The sequence below is a fragment of the Lynx canadensis genome, chromosome E1 (genome assembly GCF_007474595.2).
Source record: "Lynx canadensis isolate LIC74 chromosome E1, mLynCan4.pri.v2, whole genome shotgun sequence".
Classification (NCBI taxonomy): Eukaryota; Metazoa; Chordata; class Mammalia; order Carnivora; family Felidae; genus Lynx; species Lynx canadensis.
Genome location: NC_044316.2, coordinates 38,992,857 through 39,013,081, shown reverse-complemented (window position 1 = coordinate 39,013,081; position 20,225 = coordinate 38,992,857). Strand labels below are relative to the sequence as shown.

General features: G+C 40.4%; 1 protein-coding gene across 2 annotated transcripts; it reads left to right on the top strand.

Annotated features, from left to right (window-relative positions):
• Positions 1-8,758: 8,758 nt before the first annotated feature.
• KRT25 (keratin 25) lies at positions 8,759-14,813 on the top strand. 2 transcript variants are annotated; one of them, XM_030295905.1, is made up of 9 exons: positions 8,759-9,187; positions 9,477-9,559; positions 9,979-10,135; positions 12,072-12,233; positions 12,319-12,444; positions 13,047-13,264; positions 13,492-13,508; positions 13,647-13,697; positions 14,697-14,813. In XM_030295905.1, exons 1-9 carry the CDS (start codon positions 8,759-8,761, stop codon positions 14,804-14,806), a joined length of 1,353 nt encoding a protein of 450 aa, XP_030151765.1. In that variant the 3' UTR covers positions 14,807-14,813. The 2 variants fall into 2 exon arrangements, with proteins under 2 accessions (XP_030151765.1, XP_030151764.1); XM_030295904.1 differs by lacking the exon at positions 13,492-13,508 and having other exon boundaries at positions 13,630-13,697.
• The last annotated feature ends 5,412 nt before the right edge of the window (positions 14,814-20,225 follow it).

The window sequence follows — 20,225 nt, the reverse complement described above, 5'->3', positions numbered from 1 at the left end:
TCCATAAGTTATGAAAATTGCATTCCTCTGGGAGTGAGCACAAGACATATGGCTCTTTGTGACTCATTTTAACGCCCTCTACAGAACATCCACCCCAGAGAAAGAGCTCCATAACTACGTGGACAAGCTGATTCATGGAGGTCAGCCAGGCTCCCTCTTCACAATGAGCTTGCACAATAAGCTCACTGTCAAAGTGGCCATTATGGAGGCTGTACTTCAGTACATGTGCATGACATCCCTCTCTCTCAGGCTGGTCAAGCTACTGACCTGTCATCAGCAGACATAAAAATGGAGTCCTTGAGATGGTACCATTTTTTAAGAAAGAAAACTAACCACATGCTTATTAGGATACTACTGGATTCCTTTACCCTGGAGGGAACAGCAAATTTTCCTTAACGGAAGTAACACTTCATTCAAATATAGGTTTGCCTTTTAATTCCTATAGTACCTCTGCAGCACTACCGTCGGAGACCAAAAATTGGATAAGCTTCAGGCCCTAGATCTACCTCTAGCAATTGGTTTAAAGTCAGAATAGAGAAAGTAAACCTTTTCTGGCTTCCTGAAGGATAAAACAGAGACAACTGGGGTAGGACAACAGTTGAAGAGGTAGGAGCTGAAATTTCTCCAGAACTGATGAAAGACACCAGTTCACAGATTAAAAGTCCTACACATCGAAATAAAATGAAATGCACATGGATCAGATCAAAGTAAAGCTAAAGACAAGATAAAAAGAAAGCCACAATCTTACCAATAAGGAAACTGGGATTTAAAGGGTTTAAACCATGTGTTCAAATTCACCCGGTGGTGTGATCTGCACCCAGGGCTACAATTCCAGGGCCGCCACTCTTAGCTGACAAGCTATGGTCACGTCTCTGATGAAATCGCCATTGTTCATCTTGCAAATAGAATATCTTTAAAGTCAGGCAAATGGGGGGAAATGATTACCTTCAAATGAGTGGCAGCAAGAATGAATGCCAACTTCTCAACAGTTGGAATCCAAAAGAGAGTAGAATGATATCTTCCAGTGTGCCAGGAGAAATCCTAAATGGCCAGTAAATGTATGAAAAGTGTTCAACCTCACCAGCAATCAGAGAAATGGAAGCGGAAACCACATGAGACGCCATTACACAACCACCCGCTTGGCAAAACTTTTAAAATATTTGGCGCAACTTGTGCTATCTTCTGTTGAATTGTTTCCAGTTGGGGATTAGTATGAACAATACTACTATAAACATTCTGTACATGGTACCTATGACGTGTGCACGAGTTTCTCTACAGAGCAACTCACATATATACTGTCTACAAAAGATTCACTTCAAATATAACAAATACGGGTAGACTGAAAGTGAAAGGATGGAAAAAGACACATCATATAAACATTAATCCAAAAAGTTGTTTTCAAATTTGTGAATATGTGGGGTGATGGATGTTCTTGACTTACTCTCTGGTGATCATTTTGTAATATATACATATATGGAACCATTATGTCATATATCTGAAACTTAATACAATGGTATATATGAATTATATATCTTAATTTTTAAAAATAAATTTTAATTTACTTTTAATAAATCACGAGTGGTTGTATTACTATCAGAAAAAGCAATCCTAAATATATTAAACAAGAAAACTTCAAAACACATGAAGAAAAACTAATAGAATAGAAAGAAGCAATAGACAAATCCATAAGAACACATTTTGCATTATTGCGTTTATAGCACATTTGGGACATAAAATAATTATAGAGATGGAGAACAGATTCATGGTTGCCAGGGGTTAGAGATTGGGAGGGAGGGGGTAGGTGTGACTATAAAGGGGTTAGCATGCAAGGGTCTTGTGAACGTGGTACAATTAGGTATCTTGATTGCGGTGGTGATTTCATGAGGCTGCACATGTGATAAAATTGCATAGAGCTGCACATGCGTGCACATTCATGCACACACACAAATAAATGTGTGTACAACTGGCAGAATCTGAATAAATGCTATGGATTATATGAATGTCAATTTCCTGGTTTTAAAAGTACTACAGTTATATAAGGTGTTAGCACTGGGGGCCTGGGTGAAGGCTGCCCAGGACCTCCCTGAACATTTCTTTGCACATTTTTTGCGCTTTTCTGTAAACCTATAATTATTTCAAAATAACTTTTTTTTTAATTTTAGAAGAAACCATAGGAGAAAAATCTTTATAACTTTGGTTTAGACATAAATTCACTACATATGACACCCAAAGCATAATTTGAAAAAAAAAATACATATATATATGTTCATTTGGACTTCATCAATGTGAAAAATGTGTACTATTTAAGAAAATGGAAAGACAAGGGGTGCCTGTCTGTCTCAGTCCGAGGAGTGTGCAACTCTTGATCTTGGGGTCGTGAATGTGAGCCCCATATCGGATGTAGAGATTACTTAAGTAAATAAAACTTAAAAAAAATTTAAAGACATGGATTATGAGAAAATGCCTGCAAATCACTTATCTGATAAAGTACTTGTATCCAGATTCTTATACGTAAAGAATCCGCATAACTCAATAGTAAGGATGCAAAATAATCCGATACATAAATGGGCAAAAGAATTGAACTGATGTCTCACCAAAGAAGAGATATGGGGGTGCCTGGGTGGCTCAGTCGGTTGAGCGTCCGACTTCGGCTCAGGTCATGATCTCACAGCTCGTGGGTTCGAGTGCCAGCCACATCAGGCTCTGTGCTGATGCTTGCTCAGAGCCTGGAGCCTGCTTCGGACTCTCTGTCTCCTTCCCACTTCCCCTCCCCCACTCCCACTCTATCTCTGTCTCTCAAAACTAAATAAATGTAAAACAAAAAATTGTTTTGTTTTTTTTTTTTAATTTTTTTTTCAACGTTTATTTATTTTTGAGACAGAGAGAGACAGAGCATGAACGGGGGAGGGGCAGAGAGAGAGGGAGACACAGAGTCGGAAACAGGCTCCAGGCTCTGAGCCGTCAGCCCAGAGCCCGACGCGGGGCTCGAACTCCCGGACCGTGAGATCATGACCTGGCTGAAGTCGGACGCTTAACCAACTGCGCCACCCAGGCGCCCCAACAAAAAATTGTTTAAGAAGAGATATGGATGGGAAGTGAGCACATGAAAAGATGTTCAACATTATGAGTCATTAAGGAAATGAAAATTTAGGCCACAATGAGATACCACCACACATCTATTACAATACATAAAACATATTTTTAAAACTGGCAATAGCAAGGGATGGAAAGGATAAGGAGCAACTAGGACTCTTATTCATTGTTGATGAAAATGCAAAATAGTACAACAACTTTTTTAAGTTTTATTTTTTATTTTGGTGAGGGGGGAGGTGGGAAAGAGAGAATCCCAAGCAGGCTCCGCACTGTCAGTGCAGAGACTGACATGGTGCTCGATCTCCCCAAGCGCGAGATCATGACCTGAGCCGAGATCAAGAGTCAGAAGCTTAACGGATTGAGCTAGCCAGGCGCCCTATCAGTTTCTTATAATATTAAACATCCATCTATATATATGGCCCAGCAATCCCACTCCTTCATATTAAATAAAATCAAACTTACATTCACATAAAAACCTGTATGTGAATATTTATAGTGGCTTTATTCATATTTATCAAAAACTGGAAGCAACTAGTGAGTGGATAAACAAACTGCAGTACATCAAAAAAAGTGGAAAACAGTCCAAAAAAAATTAACAAATGTTTAATAAATACACTCAACAGCATGAATGCATGTCAACTGCATTATGCCAACTGAAAAAGTCAGACTCAAAGAATTCACTGTCTAATTCCATGTATATCACATTGTGGGGCAAAACTACAGACCTAGAAAAGCGATCAGTGTTTGCCTGGAGCTGGGGCTGTGGGCAAAGACGGAGTACAAAGGGATACAGAGGAATTGGGGGTGGGGGGGGTCAGGGGACTGTTCTATATCTTGGTTATGGTAGTGGCTACATGACCATGTTTTTGGCAAAATCTATAGAACTGTAGGCTGAAAAAGGCTAATTGTATTATGGATATATGAAACCTCAATAAATCTGATTAAGAAGAACTGGCAAAAAAAAAAAAAATCTTAAGGAATCCATCCTAAAGAAAAATGTGAACATGTTCAGCATTATCAATAATAGCAATAAGCTGGAAACAATCTGAAGATCCCTTAGTAAGAGAGTGGTTGAACAAATTACTTAAAATTAGGTTTGGCTCCGAGTAACAGTAAGAGAATAACAGGACTTTACACAATTAGAAGTTTCTTTCTTTCACGCATAAAACTGCAGAAGTAGAGCATTCAGGGCTATGATGACAGCTTTGCACCAGAACACCAACAGAAACCCAGGTTGTTTTCAGCTTTCCACTCTACCAGAGCCAGAATGTGGCCTTGGCTCATGGTCCAAGGGGAAGCACCAACCATCAGATCCAGCCATCACACCCATGCCAGCAGGATGAAGGAAAACGAGAAGATGGGACAAAGACTTCTGTCAGCTTCCTCTTAATTTTTTTAATGTTTATTTATTTTTGAGAGAGAGAGAGACAGACAGACAGAGTGCAAACGGGGGAGGGGCAGAGATAGAGGGAGACACAGAATCCGAAATAGGATCCAGACTCTGAGGTGTCAGCACAGAGCCCGATGTGGGTGTCAAACCCACGGACCATGAGATCATGACCTGAGCAGAAGTTGAACGCTTAACCGACTGAGCTACCCAGGCGCCCCTCAGTTTCTTCTTAAAGTTTCCAGAACGTGCCACGTATACTCCTGCTTGTGTCACATTGGCTAGCTTAATCACGTTGTCACAATTAGCTGCAGAGAATGCCTGAAAAAGCAGTCTTTATTGTGGGCAGACATTGCCCAGTTAAAAATTTGGGGGTCAACCGACAGTTTCTACCACATTAGGCACCTACTCATGCTCTAAGGCATATTATGTACAGTGAACAAAGCAAGTTAGAGAACAGATGATTCACGTGTGGCACTTGTGTATTTACATACTATGCATGTGTGCAAATGAATAGAAAACCAGTTGGAGGGTACAAACAGCTGGAAGGGTACACTGGGAGAGTAGGGAGGACAAAAACGAGGAGGGACTTTGATATTTTACTCGATATCATTACACACTGCTACATTTGTTTACATCAAGAACATTTTCATGCAGAACAAAATGGTGGTTGCCGGGGCCTTGAGAGGGGGGAATATGGGATAGGTTGGTAAAAGGGTCCAAACTTCCAGTTAGAAGATGAATAAGTTCTGAGGACTTAACATGTAGCATGGTGACTACAGTTAATTATATTGTATTGCATACTTGAAATTTGCTGAGAGTAGATCTTAGGAGTTTTCCCTCTCACACACACAAAGGTAACTTGTGAAGCAGTGGATATGGTAATTAACTTGACTGTGAGAATCATTTCACGGTGTATCCATGTATCAAATCATGACATTGTACAGTTTAAATATATTACAATTTTCTTTGTCAATTATATCTCAATAAAGCTGGAAAAAATAAATAAAAACTGGGGTGAAAAGAATAGAATGTACAAAGTTGATCAAAATCACTAGGCAAATATCAATTGCATTTCTTTACATAGTAAAATTTATCTAGAAAATGTGATTTCTAAAAGATGTCTTTGGGGCTCAGTTAGTTGAATGTTCAGCTCTTAATTTCAGCTCAGGTCATGAGCTCAAGGTTCATGAGTTCAAGTCCCATACTGGGCTCTGTGCTGACAGTGCAGAGTCTGCTTGGGATTCTTTCTCTCCCTCTCCTCCCTGCCCTTCCCATGCTGTCTCTCAAAATAAATAAATAAACATTTTAAAAATAAAAATAAAAGATATCCTCAACAATATTAGATAAATATCTGGAAGTTGTTCTAAAAAATGATATGAAAGCACATATGGAAAAATAACTTTTTACTAATGGACATTGAGGAAGACCTCAGTGAATGGAAAGGATATTCAATTTTCTGGATATACACAATATCATAGGGATGTCAAATTTTCTCAAATAGTTTTAAAGATTTAAGGCACATCTTAAGATCTTATTGTATTTAAAAAGCTGATTTTAAAATTTATATAAGAGGAATTGGGATGAGCACTGGGTGTTGTATGGAAACCAATTTGACAATAAATTATATTTTAAATTTATTTTTTAATGTTTATTTATTTTTGAGACAGAGAGAGACAGAGCATGAACAGGGGAGGGTCAGAGAGAGAGGGAGACACAGAATCTGAAGCAGGGTCCAGGCTCTGAGCTGTCAGCACAGAGCCCGATGCGGGGCTCGAACTCAGACCGTGAGATCATGACCTGAGCCGAAGTCGGAAGCTCAACCGACTGAGCCACCCAGGCGCCCCAACAATAAATTATATTTTTAAAAAGAATGAAAAAAAAAGAGGAATGGAGAAATAAAAATTGACTTGATGGCAAGGAGTTGGTGGAGTTCTTGCCTTACCAAATATCATGTTATATTATGGAGCAATTGTGACAAAAATGATATGGTTCTGGCACAGACAGAAAACTGGTACCAAATGAACCCTCACCTATATGAAGATTTTCTTAAGGACAGAGGAGGCAGTGAACACTTTCTTTATTGACAATATGGCACTACAGGGAAAGGATGGCACCATTCAGTAAATATGCTCAAAGTATCATTATCCACATTTTTTAAATATTTACTTATTTTTGAGAGAAAGAGAGAGAGGGAGAGAACAAGTGGCAGAGGGGCGGGGGGGGGAGGGTGGTACAGAGGATCCAAAGCAGATAGCACAGAGCCCGACATGGGTCTCAAACTCATGGGGAGATCATGACCTGAACTCAAATCCAATGCCCTACCGACTGAGCCACCCAGGTGCCCCCATGATCCACATTTTTAAAAATGAAATTTGATTCTGTATCAAAGATTCAAAAAAAAAAGAATACTAAAAAATTATTCCAAACTACCAAAGCCTTAAATGTGAAAGGCAAAATGATTCAATGTTTAGAAAACAAAATAAGAAAATATTTGTATGAGCTTGGAGAATTAATCATTTCTTAAATAAGATAATAGAATCACAATCCAAAAATAAAGAGTGATAAATTCAACCTGTTTAACAATGAAATGATAATGGATTAATATCCAGAATATATAGCACACTCCTACAACTCAACAACAAAAAAACAGTATGACTCTAAAAATGGGCAAAGACCTTGAATAGACATTTCTCCAGAGAAGATATTCAAATGGCCAACAAGCACATGAAAAGATGCTCAACATCACTAATCATTAAGGAAATGCAAATCAAAACCACAAGAAGACACCACCTGATGTGCATTAGGATGGCCCCAATAAAGAAAAGAAAAAAAAGAAAATAACAAATGTTGGCGATGATGTGCAGAAATTGGAACCCTTGTGCACTATGGATGGGAATGTGAAATAATGCAGCTACTATGGAAAGCAGTATGGCATTTCCTCAAAAAATTAAAAATAGAATTACCATAAGATCTAGTAATTCTACTTTCGAGAAGTAGAATTCCCATGGGAAATAAAAGCAGGGACCTGAACAGATATTTGTATACCCATGTTTATAATAGCTTTAATCACAATAGCCAAAAGGTAAACGCAACTCTAATGTCCATCAACTGATGAATGGATAAACAAAATATAGTATATACATGCAATGGAATATTATTCAGCCTTAAAAAGAAAAGAAATTCTGATACATGCTACAATATGGTTGAAACTTGAGGACATTATGCTAAAGGAAATAAGCCCATCACCAAAAGACAAATAATGTATGATTCTACTTATCCAAAGTGCCCAAGACAGTGACTGGCACATAACAGATGTTTACTACATATTTATTAAATAAACGAATGAATGAATCTGTAACAGCCTCACATAATAAATATTCATAGAAATTGTGTCCACAAGTCAATTTCCAGATGTTTCAAAATTTTCCAAAATATTCAGGGTTTTCAATAAATATATGGGAATCCACACCCAGTAAATAATTAGTCTACTGATGACTTTCACCTAAGCTAAACCACAGTGAAATAAAAACAGACGAAACATTTCCTTCTAGGTTTGCTTTAGATTTTTGCAGGGTCAGGAAATACGTTAATGTCCTTCCAAACTCCTGCAACACATAACAGCAATTAGGGGTGTGTTCCTAATTGCCAAAATGGATAAGAGAAGACAACTATCCCCAAACATAAGTGTCAACAGGAGATGACGCACATCAGCCAAAATGGAGGTTCCCATTAGAAACAGTGCCAAGAGGGAGGGAAAACTAAGAATGGAAGGACCATTTGAGGGGAATAACACGAGTCTGTGCTCTACTTACGTGGAAAGAACTGTGAAAATAAAAGTAGGAAAGGTCTCAGAAGCATCAATATCTATTAGCATAATAGCCCAAAACCATGACGCCAGATTTTTACTGTGTGATGGACGGACGAGTTTTATCTTCTAAGGATGGAAGTGAAGAGTGACTCACTCACCATTTAAAGATGTAATAAGGAAACTGACATTACTCCACCCAGACCAATTTCTCAGATAACCACCAACCTGAGGGCAACTGCCCTCCTACAGAAAGGAGCCCAGCTAAGTTAGTTACTAATTAGGAAAAATCATCCAATTATGCTAACTTGCTGAGGCTGGCAAGCCATGTTTTACTCTATGTAGGCAGAATTTCGTCCAGAGCACACTTGGGAATTGTCTATAAAAAGGCAAACAGAAGAGTTGAGGAGACGAGGCACTCCATTCTGACTTCCTCCGAGACAGCTGTGCAACGCGCTTGTCCTGACACCATGTCTCTGCGACTTTCCAGCGGGTCCAGGAGGGCCTGCTCCCGTCCTACCGCAGGGTCCCTCAGGCTCTCTGGCGGGGGAGCGGGCTTTGGAGTTGGAAATGCTTGCAGCATGCCTGGAATTGGAAGCAGTTTCTCCTGTGCCTTTGGGGGCAGTTCATCAGGAGGCAACGCAGTGGGAAGCAATCTCTGTGCTGGCTTTACGCTGAATGAGGGCGGCCTCCTGTCGGGCAACGAGAAGGTGACCATGCAGAACCTCAACGACCGGCTGGCCTCCTACCTGGAGAATGTGCGCGCCCTGGAGGAGGCCAACGCCGACCTGGAGCAGAAGATCAAGGGCTGGTATGAGAAATTTGGGCCTGGTTCCTGCCGTGGTCTTGATCACGACTATAGTAGATACTTCCCAATAGTCGACGATCTTAAAAATCAGGTAAGAAATTACACTTCACAATCATGTTTATTTCTAAACGTTCTTTTCCTTTCTTCACTGAATACTGAAAACACTTATCATCCTTATGTGTAATTTCTTAAAGGAAATTTCAATTTAGCATTGGAAATAAGCATTGAGTAGATTCAGTTGGTGAAACTCATGATAAAAATGTCACTGACTAGTAACTATATTAATTTTTATTATTTCAATTCCCTACTCTAAAAAAAAATGCTTGTATCTTATTGGCTGTAATAAATTGCCTTTTAAAAGTCAAACCCCCATTTTCCAGATCATTGCTTCCACCACCAGCAATGCTAATGCTGTTCTGCAGATTGATAATGCCAGGCTGACAGCGGATGATTTCAGACTCAAGTAAGTAGGCTCAGAGAGTGAAATGGATACATGGTGATTGATGCAAAGCATTAAATTTAATTTATTTTTTGATCCCTCCATTAAATATTACCAACTCTTATTCTAATACTGGTAAAACACTTGGATTGAAGCAGAATATAAAAAAAATAAACAGAATGTTATTACTTCTTTATACTTGGCTATGAAATATAAAGTATGAACTGCTATAAAAGCAGCATCCCATCCCCTAGTTTCTTTTCTGCCAAAGAAATGCCTCAAATTAAAGAAAATAATAGCTCTTATATATACAATATACTTTGAAAATGTCTCTGTGGCCAAACCTCCCACTTCAAAAGTCCAGACTTCTAGTGTTTGATCACTGATTGGTGACTATTTCTCCCACCATATGACATCCTGGAAAATCATTAATATTCTCTAAGGTATGAAAATGAGCTGGCTCTTCATCAGAGTGTAGAGAGTGATGTCAATGGGCTACGCAGAGTTCTGGATGAAATCACCTTGTGCAGAACAGATCTGGAGATTCAGTATGAAACTCTCAGTGAGGAGATGACTTACCTGAAAAAGAACCATAAAGAGGTAAGAGCTGTCTGCGCACATTTTGCTGCCCCTCTGCAGATACCTTCCATCTGACAGAAAATAATGCGCTTGACTTCTTAAATAAGAAATTGGTACTAAAGACCCATTGTCAGACAAGCATGAGGCCTGAGTTGTCTTGAGGAATGGCCTGATATTTGTCTAGATTCACCCTTGCTTGCTCTCTCATCAAGTTTCCCATGGAGGGGTGGGGAGGGGGGAAGAATCCTGTTTTCCAGATCAATCAGGGTTACAAGAGTAGTGTTTGGCTAGGTAATTATAGCTAAGTTAAAATGATACAGTTAAGAGATTACATCTAATTACATAAATATACTATAAGCATATCCTAAGAAAACTAGATCTAAATTTCTATGTAATAGTGAAAGATTCAAAACACATAAGCATTTACTTTATACATGCAGTAAATATATACATTTAATATTGATGTATATTCTTTAAAAAAAATTTTTTTTTAGTGTTTATTTATTTTTTAGACAGATAGAGAGACAGAGTGCAAGCGGGGAAGGAGCAGAGAAAGAGGAAGACACAGAATCTAAAGCAGGCTCCAGGCTCTGAGCTGTCAGCACAGAGCCTGACACGGGGCTCAAACTCACTAACTGTGAGATCATGACCTGAGCTGAAGTCGGCTGCTTAACTGACTGAGCCACCCAGGCACCCCTTGATGTATATTCTTAATAGGTGTATCTATAAAAATAGTGAGACTGAAAATAAATTGTTATATCAAAAATTTTTCTTCCAAATGAAGAGTATACCTCAAAGTGGTCATTGTTGGAAGCTACTTCGAAATCAGATCATACTGCCACTGTTCCTAAGACACAGCTTTGGGATTGCTTTCAGAACCACTGTTTTCTGGGAAAAAAAAATCTTTATTCTTTGAAAATGAATTTGATATTTTTAAACAGCCAAAAGGCTTCTACAGTCGAGCCTACTACTTAACACAGGAGATCAAGCTAAAAATGCTACTTGATTAGTCATGAGGCTGTCTTATAAAAATAACTACTTAAAAAACAACATTTATATGGATATATGGGTTCAACTGTGGGCATAGCCCATGGTTGTTACTGAATACATTTTTGATAAATTAAATACAATTGATAAATTAAATACAATGCTTCACTCACAGACAAACCCACATGCATCTTTTTTTTAATGTTTATTTATTTTTAAGAGAGAGAGAGAGAGTGCACAGGTATAGGAAGGGCAGAGAGAGGGGGAGACACAGAATCCGAAGCAGGCTCTAGACTCCAAGCTGTCAGCACAGAGCCCGATGAGGGGCCCGAACTCACAGACCTGAGATCATGACCTGAGCCAAAGTCAGATGCTTAACCGACTGAGCCACCCAGGCACCCCTATTAATTATAGACAAACATTTATAAATATAAATAAATATAAATAAACATAAATACTTATAATTATTTCAATTGTTCAGAATTATTCAGACTCAGCCCCTCAACCCTGTCCATGCTGTGTTCAGGATGTAGCTGAGTCAAGAACACACGGAAGCTGCTCTCTAAGTGGAAGGAAGACCAGTCTACCAATGTGGAGACATTTCAGTTGTAAATGAATAGAATAAGAGATGACAGATAATTCATTTTAAAGATCTTAAGGAATTAAGACTTTCTGTGCAACAGAACTAAAACCAACGGAGTTATAAAAGCAGGACTTTGGTTCACCATATGGAAGAGCTCTGGAACAATTTAAAAAATTCTCCCATAAGGAAACAGGCTGCTTCGTGCGACGGGAATATAAAAAGTAGAGAAGGGTCGTTGCTTAGCTGGGGGCGGGGGGGGGGGGTGGCGAGGGGCGGGGTGGGTGGGGATGTACAGCCAAATGTACTCTAAGCATCCTTCCAAAGCTATGCCTCTGGACTGTCTGTGAGATCCCTGCATACCTGAGCAGCACACTTTTTGGCCTCCAGGAAATGCAGGCCCTGCAGTGCGCGGCGGGCGGGAACGTGAACGTGGAGATGAACGCGGCGCCCGGTGTGGACCTCACGGTCCTGCTGAACAACATGCGGGCCGAGTACGAAGACCTGGCCGAGCAGAACCGCAGGGACGCGGAGGCCTGGTTCAACGAGAAGGTGAGTCTTGTCCAGAGAACAATCCCTCCGCATCTTAGTGACAGTCACAAAACTAAGATTTGCTCCCTGGTTTATACCTTTTCAGAGCGCTTCGCTGCAACAGCAGATCTCCGAGGACGTCGGGGCCACCACCTCAGCCCGGAATGAACTGACTGAAATGAAACGCAATCTCCAAACACTGGAAATTGAACTTCAGTCTCTCCTAGCCACGGTAGGCAAAGGATGAATTCCCACCGTCTCCTGGGGTATCCTTGTAAATATGCGCCAGTTGGGGGGGCGCCTGAGTGGATCAGTTCCTTAAGCCGAGTTAAGTTCTGACTTAGGCTCAGGTCATGATCTCCTTGCTTGTTGCTCCTGGATTCCAGGCGTGTTTCTTGTGCTGACAGCTCAGAGCCTGGAGCCTGTTTCAGATTCTGTGTCTCCCTCTCTCCCTGCCCCTGCTCCCCTGCTCATGCTCTCTCTCTTTCAAAAATAAATAAATGTTAAAAAAAAATTTGTTTTTAAAATATGCACTTACTGGTTTCAAGACCCCTAACCCTTGTGGAAACATATCCACATACACATTTATGTAACTAACTTAGAACATTAGAAAAGAATAGGATTTGACATAGAACAGCCAAAACAACCACATTCATGTCTCCAGTTTATTCAACCAGACATGTGCTCCTTTTTAAGAATTTCACAGTCTTAACCATGTGTCAGTGTGAAATTGAACACAATTGTAGACAAAGTTCACAAGAGAAGAAAATCATCTATCAGAGCAAATTTCTGCCTATCTGTATCTGCCTCAGGTTCTTTCTTGTTCCCTGATAGAAACACTCCCTGGAGTGCTCCCTGACCGAGACCGAAGGAAACTACTGCACACAGCTCGCCCAGATCCAGGCTCAGATCGGGGCCCTGGAGGAACAGCTGCACCAGGTCCGAACCGAAACAGAGGGCCAGAAACTGGAGTATGAGCAGCTGCTCGACATCAAGGTCCACCTGGAAAAGGAAATTGAGACCTACTGCCTCCTCATCGGTGGAGATGATGGGTGGGTAAAACAAATTTATAGGGACCATGTCCTGTACTGAAGTCCACTTGAAACTTAGATCCCTGGAAAGTGAATGTAAACTGACATGACTGTATTTATTGTCACAAATGCTAAAGATTAAACAGAATACGGGCCTGCCAACATACAAATTAGCAACATCTGACAAAACCAAAAGATGACAAGCCTGTATTAAAGGTATGACAAATATATCACCTCTAGATACTAAGGCAGAGTCGTTCCAACTGTGTAACCCACGGCAACTGTTCTCACCAAATAGCTAAAGAAAATGCAAGAGTGAATCTAGAATTAAAGGGGTTCCCTCTGAATCACTCTTTGGTGATGTTTCCAACGATATGTGTTCACAGGGCTTGCAAGTCTGGAGGTTACAAGTCTAAAGATTATGGATCTGGAAACATGGGAAATCAAGTCAGAGGTAATTAAAATGAAATTCTGTGTTTTTTTTTTTAAGTTTGTTTATTTATTGGGAGGGGAGGGACAGAGGGACAGGGAAACCAAGAATCTCAAGCAGGCTTTGCACTGCCAGCACAGAGCCCCATGCAGGGCTCAAACTCACCAACCGTGAGACCACAACCCAAGCCAGAATCAAGAGTCAGATGCTCAGCCGATTGAGCCACCAGGCACCCCAAAATGGAATTGTGTTTTTATGCTGTCGTATTTCACTTGCAATGTCCAGCTTGGTTGTTTTTATATTCCCAGGGCTTACATGTGCTGGGTGTCTAACTTTAGTGGTATGTGCTAATTTTAAGCAGTGGAATATGTCACCATGTTTTTAGTGAACCAAGAAATCAAAATTCACCAAAAGTTTATCTACTTGTGCTTCCTACATAGTCCATGCTATTCAAAAGCCTATTAGTCCTTTAAATGATATAATTTCTTATTCATCTTTTCTTTCAGTTTTTTCATTGTGGTAAAATACACAGAACATAAGCGTTACCATCTTAATGATTTAAAGGGTACAGTGCAGTGGCATTAAGTACAATTTATATTGTGGTACAACCATCAACACCATCCATCTGTAGAACTCTTTTCATCCTGTTCTACAACTATTGAACAATAGCTTCCCATTACCCCCTCCTCCAGCCCCAGGCAACCAGCCTGCTACTTTCCTTCTGTATACATTTGACTACCCTAGGTCCCTCATACAAGGGAAATCATACAATATTTGTCTTTTTGTGATTGACTTCTTTCACTTAGCATAGTATCTTCAAGATTCATCTATGTTGTAGCATGTGTCAGAATTTCCTTCTTTTTGAAGGCTGAATAACACTCCATTGTATGGATATACCATATTTTATTTACCTATTTATTCATCCATTGGTGGACACTTGGGCTGCCTCCACATTTTAGCTATCGTGATCTTATTCATCTTTTATCAACTCTCTAAAATCTCCTTTTAAATTTTAATTTTTAGATCTGGCCAAAGCCATAGTGGTTAAGAAAGTTCTTGAGGAGGTAGACCAACGAAGCAAAATACTTACCACCAGGCTGCACTCCCTGGAAGAGAAATCTCAAAGCAATTGATTCGAGACACAAGAGAGAGAATTTGCCAAATACTCTCTAAGAAGAGAGAGCATTGTGTCTGGAAAAATGAGCAAGCCTAAGAAAAATGCCTGTCCTGTTTTCTTTCTGTTACTGAAATATGAGCACCGTCTGGGCAATCAATAGTGGTATCTCCCCACTCATCTGGAAGAATGTCACATACAAATATGATGACTTGATTGTCCTACAGAAAATGTCAGTTCTTTGTATTCAATAAACCTTCTTCCTTCAGCAAGTTACCACTGGTGGTATTGTCTTATCTTTAAAACGTTCATGTCTGTGGTACACATGTATGAACATCTAACAGCTTTTATTATTTTTTTTACATTTGATTTATTTTTTTGAGAGACAGAGAGACACAGAGCATGAGCGGGGAAGGGGTAGAGAGAGGAAGACACAGAATCCGAAGCAGGCTCTAGGCTCTGAGCTGTCACCACAGAGCCCAACATGGGGCTCAAACTCACAAACCACGAGATCATGACCTGAGCTGAAGTCGGACGCTTAACCGACTGAGCCACCCAGGCGCCCCTAACAGCTTTGGATATACGAAAATTTTAGGGACACCTGGGTGGCTCAGTCAGGTATCTGGCTTCAGCTCAGGTCATGATCTTGCGGCTCATGGGTTCAAGCCCCGCGTCAGGCTCTGTGCTGACAGATCAGACCCTGGAGTCTGCTTCGGATTCTGTGTCTCCATCTCTCTCTGACACTCTCCAGCTCACACTCTGTCTCTCTCTTTCTCTCTCTCAAAACTAAATAAACATTTTTTTTAATTATTAAAAAAAGAAAAATTTTAAAAATAATTGACAGGTTTCCCCCTAGATTTTCATGAGGCTTTCCCAATAATTCAAATAAGACAAATTCAGGAGGAATAAAAATACTTCCACTTAAATCCCCAATCTGCCATACTGGTGATACAATAACAAGCTTTTTCTCTTTCATAATAGCTATGATGCATACATTTCAGGTTCATCTATAAAATAATAACACTACTTCTCTCAAGGGGTTATTGTAAAGATTAAACAAATGAACTACGGGATCATGCACTTATGGAGCGAGTGCTCAATGAATGCTAACTCATTTTTTAATACTTGATATTTATAATGATGAATTTTCAAATCTCATTTTCTTTTTGAATATGTATTTAAACAATATCCCAAATATAGGGAGGTTAAAGCAAACATCCTGGTTTAGAATCCAAGTTCTATTTATTAATGGAGTCATTCACTTGTATTACAAAGTATGCTTGATGCTTATAACTCTCTTGACCAATGGATCCATTTCCAGTAAAGGGAAATAAATCAGATGAACTGAAAACATAATTTCCTCAGGTCAAATATTACCCCTAGATACTTTGGTGACTCTCAGTCTTCTATGGATGGGCTATCCATGTTGTAACCCATCCATGAAAATTTGATTTCAGGCTTCATCTGAAAATGTTAAGCAGAGAAGATGCTGGGATCCTTTAAGGACACTAGAATTATCCTTGAGTTACTTTTATTGTCTTCTTCTAATGAATCTTAGCCAGAGGCCACTACAGTCAAAATGCCTAACAAGATCCTACATCGGATTATATGAAACAAAATATTATAATCTCAGAGAAAACTCCACTTAGAAAAGAAAGATCTTGCACAATTATCTAAATGCGGAAGGAACTTACACCACCCTTCCCACCTATCATCAAATCCTCCCTCATTATAGTGATGCTGCCAAATGCAAATTCTTTAAAACAATTTTTTTTAAATGTTTATTTATTTTTGAAGGAGACAGAGCATGAGCAGGGGTGGAACAGAAAGAGACAGAGACACAGCTTCCAAAACAGGCTCCAGGCTCTGAGCTGTCAGCACAGAGTCTGATGCGGGGCTGGAACTCATGAACCACGAGATCGTGACCTGAGCCACAGTCGGATACTCAACCGACAGAGCCACCCAGGTGCCCCCAAATGTAAATTCTTATTTGTCAAAATTTATAGCCCTGTACACATCAAAAGGGCAAATTAATATTTCTGTCAATTATACCTAGTGGCGTCCAGGAGCTGTTTCTCTATCTCACAAGAACCAATTCTGTACATCTCTTCCCACCTCTCCATTTAGTGATGTCACCTAGCTTGAAATCAGCCACAGAGAAGGTATTTACACCACAGAAATTGGCTAGCACTGAAAATCAGGACTCATTCCTCCCTGAGAGTTGGTTATTAAGCATTTACCAGTATATCACTGATTGCACCTCAAGAAAAATGACTTCATTTATTTCTTTTGAAATATTTATTTTATTTTGGGGAGAGTGCAAGTGGGGGAAGGGCAGAGAAAGGAAGACAGAGGATCTGAAGTTTGATGCAGAGCTCAAACTCATGAACCACGAGATCACGACCTGAGCCAAAGTTGGACCTCAGCCAACTGAGCCATCCAGGTGCCTCAAGAAAAGACTTAAAAAAACCCACAATGTTTAATGTTTCAGTATGTGACCTGCATGACCTGGCCTTGCTTATCCTTCCACTCATAACTTCTTCTCTGACCCCACCCTCAGTTCTAACCGTATCGCCCTTTGTGTTATTCCTTGAATACAAGTTCATCCTGCCTCCGAGCCTTTGTGCTAACTGTTCCCTTTGACGTGCACTTCCCCTGGACCTCCTTATGGCTGGTTCCTTTGTATCATTCCCATCAGAAGAGCTGTGTCTGACCACTCTAGCAAAAGTTGCTACTATATTAGAACACTCATCACCATACAAAATTATCTTGTTTATTTTCTTTAATGTTTATTTTTTGAAGAGAGAGAGAACGTGCAAGTTCATACATGTGTACCACAGACATGAACGTTTAAAAAAATTTTTTTAATGTTTTTATTTATTTTTGGAGGAGAGAGAGACAGAGCGTGAGGGTGGGAGGAGCAGAGAGAGAGGGAGAGAGAGAGAATCCCAAGCAGGCTCCACGCTGTTAGCATGGAGCCCAGTGCAGGACTCAATCCCAAGAACCATGAGATCATGACTTGAGCTGAAATCAAGAGTCAGCTGCTTAACTGACTGAGCCATCCAGGCGCCCCACAAGGATATCTTTAGAAAAACACACAAGAAAGTTGCAGCACTATAGTAACTATAGTAATGCAACCAAACTGCACAGAGTGGTGATTGCCCAGGTAATGTAATAAAGCAGTGATTCTTAACTGCGCTCAGTGTATGTTCACTCCCCTTTGGGGTAAACCTGAAAACAGCATGCCAGCCACACAGAAATTCTGATATTCACTCTCCTCCCCCATTCTCAGCCGAGATTGTTATCACAAAAGGTTGCCAGTAGGGCTTTGGCAGGTCATGCCCTGCACTTGGGTACCCAACCCACGTTCCTCTCCCCAGGCAGAGTATCCAAGAAAGAAGGCACCATTTTTCCTTCTGTACAAACTTACAGGAAGGAATATAGCAGTACTGGGACACGTCGTTAAAATACCAGAATATTTCACAGGACTGTTAAGTAGCCACTGCCCAGAGACCCTGTAAATGCCCCCAACTATGGCCCCAGGCCTTTCTCCATGAGTCCTTCCCCACCACCCAGTAACTAAACACCTGATGCAGAGCAGAGGACTCTAGGACCCCACTCCAGACTTGCCAGCTGCCAGTGTTCATTCTGATTCATCAGTGCCTGTGCCATAAGATTGCTATTTTATTTATTTATTGTTTTATTTTTTAATATAATTTAGTGTCAAGTTAGCTAACATACAGTGTATACAGTGTGCTCTTGGTTTTGGGGGTAGATTCCCATGATTCATCACTTACATAAAGCACCCAGTGCTCATCCCAACAAGTGCCCTCCTCAATTCCCATGACCCATTTTCCCCTCTTCCCCCTACCCCCATCAACCCTCAGTTTGTTCTCTGTATTTAAGAGTCTCTTATGGTTTGTCCCCTCCCTCTCTGTTTGAAACTATTTTTTCCCCTTCCCTTCCCCCATGGTCTTCTGTTAAGTTTCTCAAGTTCCACATATGAGTGAAAACATGATATCTGTCTTTCTCTGATTGACTTACTTCACTTTGATTGCTAAACATTTTAAAAGGGATTTTATCCCTTTTCCTTTGTTTTCTTGTACACATCCTTCGAAAAGCCTTAAGGAGCCATTTGTATGGGTTCAGGAATGGTCTGGTATATGATGTAAAGTCATATTTCACAATTGTTGTGGTCAGTTTCCAGGGCACAAAACAGCAACCAGACCAAGAGCTCTGTGATAATGCAGACTGGATCCAAGTGGTCCTGGCCCCAGCTGGCAGGTCAGGGCAGCACGGCTTAGACCTTCTCCTCTAATTCATCTCATTAATGAATCAAACTAACATATCAAACTAAAGAGAAATATATTCTCTAACTTACTTATTAGAGAAGCCAGCACTGAAAGTATGCTTAAAGGGTCAGGCCCTGAACTGCCTCGATTCAAAATAATTTCTACCTCTTTTCGTGCTGTGTGCTTTTTGACAGGCAAAAGGCACAGAGGGCCAGGTATAGAAGAGACTAGACACAGTGGAATCATAGAAATGGGACTTATTTCTCCCAGAATTGACATGTGACAACACATCTATAGTGTGTCCAACAAGAGAAGCTCACAAAACCTTGGTATCCAGGGTTTTTATTGGGGGTCAGTCATGTTGCCAGGGGGGATCCATCTGACACACCTTAGTTACTCACTCAATCTCCAGCCCCTTCAGAGACCACACTGATATACGGTAGCCCAAGGGCCCCACCATAAATCCTATTGTTACATAAACTATCTGGCATCTACAAAGGCACTCTAATCAGGCAAGATATTCCAAGGCTTAGAGGTAATCTCTCAAGAGCTGGGTAAGGGCCAGACTTCTCTTTGGAATGTGCAAGGTTTGGGCATCCTAAGCCTGCTGAATTAACCCTACACTGCATGTGGGATCTCATGGCAGAGCCCCACGACAGTACAGAATCCAGATCGAAGCAATTATTCCCTACAACTCACTCCTGAACTGCCAGGATGGATGAACAGTCCACACTCAAGACTTCAACGCTCCTTGGATATCCAGGCTCTGTAATCAAGTGTAATTCATGGAGAGTCTATCTTTCCTTAACGTGAATTCTATCTTAGAGACCTCTTTTATTATTTAGCACCTGCCAGGTCCTGCTGATCTGCACTGGCATATTTTCAAAACCCAGCCACAAAGAAAATTGAGATTGTTTCACAGAAAGCCCCTCAGTTCCCACATAAAATAGAAGATGGAAACAATTACCACTGAATGTACCTAAATCTCCACTCAGGATCAGAGGGATTTAATAGTGTTTGGAAGCTTTTACTGTATAAGAGAGATAGGTGTGTGTGTGTGTGTGTGTGTGTGTGTGTGTGTGTGCGTGCGCACGTGTGTGAAGAATACTTGAATCAAGTCAAGCTTACTAAGAATTTACATTCCTT